This window comes from Molossus molossus, unplaced genomic scaffold, assembly GCF_014108415.1.
Source record: "Molossus molossus isolate mMolMol1 unplaced genomic scaffold, mMolMol1.p scaffold_m16_p_21, whole genome shotgun sequence".
Taxonomy (NCBI): Eukaryota; Metazoa; Chordata; class Mammalia; order Chiroptera; family Molossidae; genus Molossus; species Molossus molossus.
Genome location: NW_023425357.1, coordinates 32,569,784 through 32,575,075, shown reverse-complemented (window position 1 = coordinate 32,575,075; position 5,292 = coordinate 32,569,784). Strand labels below are relative to the sequence as shown.

The 5,292-nt window shown below is 40.7% G+C and overlaps 1 protein-coding gene across 1 annotated transcript in view; it reads left to right on the top strand.

The window, feature by feature from the left end:
- The first annotated feature begins 2,138 nt into the window (after positions 1-2,138).
- PKD1L3 (polycystin 1 like 3, transient receptor potential channel interacting) overlaps positions 2,139-5,292 on the top strand; it is a 68,472-nt gene continuing 65,318 nt past the window's right edge. The window contains exons 1-2 of the mRNA XM_036276061.1: positions 2,139-2,451; positions 3,905-4,006. Coding sequence (XP_036131954.1) covers positions 2,139-2,451; positions 3,905-4,006 — 415 coding nt within the window. The remainder of the gene's footprint in view (positions 2,452-3,904; positions 4,007-5,292) is intronic.

Genomic DNA, 5,292 nt, shown 5'->3' with positions numbered 1-5,292 from the left:
CCACCCCAGAGCTGCCAACTCACCAATCGTGGGGCAGAAGAGTGATGTCTGCGCATCTGGGAGGGGAAAGCCGCGTCCCACCCCAAGGTTCTGGTTGGACGCTGGGAGGGCGCGCGCGCGCGCAATTGCAGCGGCCACGCCTCTTCCGCCCGCTTGCTCGCTCGCTCGCCCGCCCGGTTTCCGGCCTCTGCACTGCCGGTTGCGGAGGTACTTGTGCGCTGTAGTGACTCGAGTTGTCCGTGGTTTTGCACCCTTGGCGAAAGACTGTTTTGTTTAGTTTTTGAGCTGGAAACATTTTTTAATCATCTTTATTGTTGAATGTATTACATATGTCCCCCCCTTTTTTCCCATTGACCCCCCTCCTTTCCAATCCCGTCCCCCTCCTTTGTTCCCCACACTGTTGTCGGTGTCCATTGGTTATGCAAATATGCGTAGAAGTGCTTTTTGGTATATCTCATCCCGCCTTCCTTCCCCCTTCGCTTTGAGGCTCATCAGTCTAAAAACCAATTTGTACTTCTTAATTCTTTTATCTTTTTCTCCAAAAGACTGTTTATATGTTGATTACTCAGTTCTTAGCGACACAGTCACCACTTTATTGATCATTTAAGTTAACATTTTATTGATAGGCTTGTGCTCTAGATAAAGCATGTACTGAGGAAGTATATATAAGGCATTGTAAAAAGTTGAAATGAATTACAGCTCTGGGTGAGATACCTGTGTAGACTTCAAAGAAAATTCCATCAACTTAAGGTTTCACTTAAAAATGCCTAAGATGTATGCATGTTTGTATATGTGTACGAATATTGATGAGGGTGTTGGGAGAGAAAGACTTTGTAATTGAAAGTATCCTGCATCCAAACTGTTTCATTGCAACAGACTTGGTGGATCTTCTGCTCAAAAACCTTCCTAGCCTTTGAAACATTGAAGTTTTGTAATTTCAGTTCCCACTACTCTCAAGTAACCACCCCCTACACACACCGACACACACATTGAATTTTTTCTCTTTATGAATACCTTCCACTTTCTCACTTCAATGCCTTTACTCATGACTCCGCTGCCAAGATACCATTTTATCTATCTAAATACTGTATGGCCATCCTTACCTGTTAAGTGCTGGAAATAATTTCCTCAGCAGAACCATCATAGATTTAAGCTGTACTTCTCTAGTAGCAGTTTCTTGACTACAGTTATTGCATCTTTGTTAAATACAATTATGTCTTTTCTTCCCTAATTAGACTAGACTTTTGAATATAGGGACCAAACCATATTTATCTTTCATTTGATAACTGCAGTATTTTTTAAACAGAGATGTATTAGGGTCTACATTTAAGAGAATTTTTCATTTTGGTGCCTATGTCCATAATAGTTATAAAGAGTAATTGTAAGCATCAGTAGGATAACCAACTGCACCCTGAAACCTGCCAAGTGATTTGAGTGCCCATGTTTGTTTGTATTTATGATCCATTTTGGCACTGAGAAAGAGAACTGTCTGAAAACAAATGATTGATGTGCCACAGGTGGAGATCAAATGACATGTATGAACAAAGGTTTTTCAGCAAGTTAAAGAAAAGCAATGAGAGAATTGATTCTTCCCTCCTGCATGACAAATTCAAAAGAACCTATGTGGTTGTAGGCCAGAACCGTGTGTATCTGACTAGTGGCTATTTAATTTAGCTAATTTGAATTTAACTGGTTCTCAGTTTTGTTTGTATTTAATTTGTATTCATTCTTTCATTAAATATTTATTTTTTGGCTTTTATGATTATATAAGAGATTTAAAAATACATTACTCAATGTTTAGAACACTAACTTAGATATTCATCATTCTCTACTTCCTTACAGCTTAAACTTTGCAAATAAAGATCTATTATAAAGCTGAAGGCATATCCAGTTGTGTAAACACAGACGGTAGTGTCCCAGCTGTAAAGGCCTATTGCTTTATTGATCTTAATTCATTTTCAGGTTATAGTATCTCCACCTGGGTCCTTAAAACAAAATAAAACCTTTTGTCTCCTTGACAAATTATTCCCAATTCCTAAAAGGGTAATAGTAATGAGTAAGACAAACCCACCAAGAATATAAAGGGCCAGGGAGCTTCTGAGCCTCCACACTTTTTGTGCTCACAATTCACAGTGAAAATGTTCTTCAAAAGAAGAACCTGGCTTTGGTTATACATCAGAACAAGTATTGTTCTAGGAAGTGAGCTAAATAGCTCAGAGCAACATGGTAAAAATAACTGTTATCAGCTTAACAGGTTTCACTGCAGCTTTGAGGAAGCAGAAAATTACTGTCATGCCCAGGGAGGACACCTTGCTTACACTTGGAACCAGGAGGTTCAAGATCTCATCTGGGACTTTCTAGAAGAAGGGAAGAAGTGGTGGATTGGGCAAAATTTAATGCTGCTGGGGAAATATCAAGAAAAAAACAACCCAAGTAAGGCTCTGAGGTTTGGTGTTTGTGAAGGAAACTTCCTTACTTTTTTTTTTTTTTTTTTTTAATCCTCACCCGAGGACATTTTTCAATATTTTGTTCAGATAGAGTGGGAGGGAGAGAGAGGAAGAGAGAGAGAGAGAAACATCGACGTGAAAGGGACACATCGAGTGGCCACCACCCGCACGACCTGACCAGGGCCGGGGACAAACTGCAGCCGAAGTACATGCCCTTAGCGGGAACCGAACCCGGGTCTCTGTAGACCGCAGGCCAACCCTCTAACTGCTGAGCCAAACTGGCCAGGGCGAAACTTCCTTATTTTTATCCTGGATCAGGAGAAAGAAAAATTTAAATCTTGCTGCCTTTGTATACAGAAAAATTAGTCACTTTACTTCATCATCATCATTCCTCTGAAATATTCCCACTTTTGTGCTGCAGCCTTTTATTGGTCTGTGTAGCAAAGATGATGGGATTTTCTCAACGCCTATCAAAAGTCAACTTACCTAATATTTCACTGAAAGTATTATGCAAGATTCTAAAGTGGGAAACCTTTTATGGTGACTTTTTTCCTGGTGAATATCTCTTCATTCTTGGCTCCAAGTTTTCTAATGCAGAAACTAGGAAAGAAATTGTTCGCCTGTTGTTTTTCATAAATAGATATTTTCAAAATTATGCACCATAATCTTGTGGTCTGAGAGAAAACTCCAAGGCATTTGTGCTATAATTATCTTCATTAAAGTCTAAATAAATTAATGCTAAGCCTTGTGATAAAGAACACATAATATGAAAAAATAATCTATAATATGTGGTGTGGGGACCTAAATTTTTATCTATTGAAAGCTAGCAAAATTTGGTTTCCATATATATATATATATATATATATATATATATATATATTTTAAGCCTCACAGAAGGATATGCTTTTATGGATTTTAAAGAGAAGAAAGGGAGACAGAGAGAAACATCAATCAAGCCTCCCATACATGCTCTCACCAGGGTTTGAACCTGAAACCTAGGTATGTGCCCTGACCAGGTATTGAACCGGCAAACTTTTGGTGCACAGGACAATGCTCCAGTCAACTGAGCCATACCAGCCAGGGTTATATTTGTTTATTTTTTTTACTGTTTGACTTTTTATTAACTATTATCCCAATAAATTCAGAAAAATTTTTTTTCTTGTTTTTTTTATATTTTTATTGATTTTTTTAAATTTTTTTAGAGAGAGAGGAAGGGAGAGAGAGATAGAAACACTGATGTGAGAAACATTGATCGGCTGCCTCCTGCATGCCCCCCACTGGGGATCAAGCTCACAATCCTCACATGTGCCCTGACTGGGAATCGAACCTGGACTTCTCAGACCATGGGACAATGCTCAATCCACTGAGCCACACCATCTGGGCAAATTGTTTTTTTTTTAATGTTTTACTTTTGAGTATGAAACTTATCTGGGTCTGGTCTTCCACAGCGTGCCGAGCCACAAAGCCTACCAGCTGCACTTACTTGTCCAGAAAGTCCAACCGGATCTCACCAAAAGTGGACTTGTGTTCACTGGGTCATTATTTCATTTGCCAGGCTGGTAAGTGATGAAGCTACATACTAACTTTAGAAACCAATTTTAAATAAGAAGAGTTTGTGAGAGCTTTTGAAAGTGAGCCCATGAGCCCTGGCCGGTTTGGCTCAGCGGTTAGAGCGTCGGCCTGCGGTCCGGAGAGACCTGGGTTCAGTTCCCGCTAAGGGCATGTACTTTGGTTGCAGTTTGTCCCCGGCCCTGGTTGGTCGTGCGGGTGGTGGCCACTCGATGTGTCCCTTTCACATCGATGTTTCTCTCTCTCTCTCTTCTTCTCTCTCCCTCCTACTCTATCTGTACAAAAAAAGAAAGAAAGAAAGAAAGTGAGCCCATGAGTGATAGACCATAAGAGGGATTTAAGGATCTTGATTTTCATGATATTGATTAGAGGGAGATTATTTGGAGTGACTTCCTTACGCATCCTACTTGGTAGTTGGAAAGAGCCATGCCTTGATGTTCCCTTCATTACTTGACTTGGGCGGAGTGTGGGTGAAAGTGTATTGATTAGCCCCTTTTCCCACAGGTAAACCCCCAATCCATCCAGTACTTGGGGTTTAGAGGGAAGAATAGGAATAAAGGAGGAAAAGAGAATATGATGAAGGAAAATTAAAAGATAAGGGGTGAGGAGATTTTCATCAGAGGTTTGCTTCTTTAAGAAATAGATCAGCCCTGGCTGGTTTGGCTCAGTGGTTAGAGCGTCGGCCTGCAGTCCAGAGAGACCCGGGTTCAGTTCCCGCTAAGGGCACATACCTTGGTTGCAGTTTATCCCCGGCCTCGGTTGGGTTGTATGGGTGGCAACCACTCAATGTGTCCCTTTCACGTTGATGTCTCTCTCTCTGTCTCTCTCCCTCCCACTCTATCTGAACAAAAAATGGAAAAATGTCCTCGGGTGAGGATAGAAAAAGAAAGAAAGAAATAGATCAGGCCCAGCCAGTGTGGCTCAGTGGTCAAGCATCAACCCATGCACCAAGAGGTCGCTGGTTCGATTCCCAGTCAGGGCAACATGCCCAGGTTGTGGGCCCGATCCCCAGTGTGGGGCATGCAGAAGGCGGACAGTTGATGTTCTCTTTCATCGATGTTTCTATCTCTCTCTCCCTCTCCCTTCCCCTCTCTCTCTCTAATATCCATAAAGAAAAAAAATTTTTTTAAATAAATAAATCAGAATTAAGGTGTTTGTTAAGGGTGGTTTTTGTGGTTAAGCAGTGTTTCTCATGGTGGTTGCATAAAGCATTTATTCTTAACTCAGTGAATTTCTAGAGATTTTATGATGTCTTGGACTGTCTAGGTAAAAATTT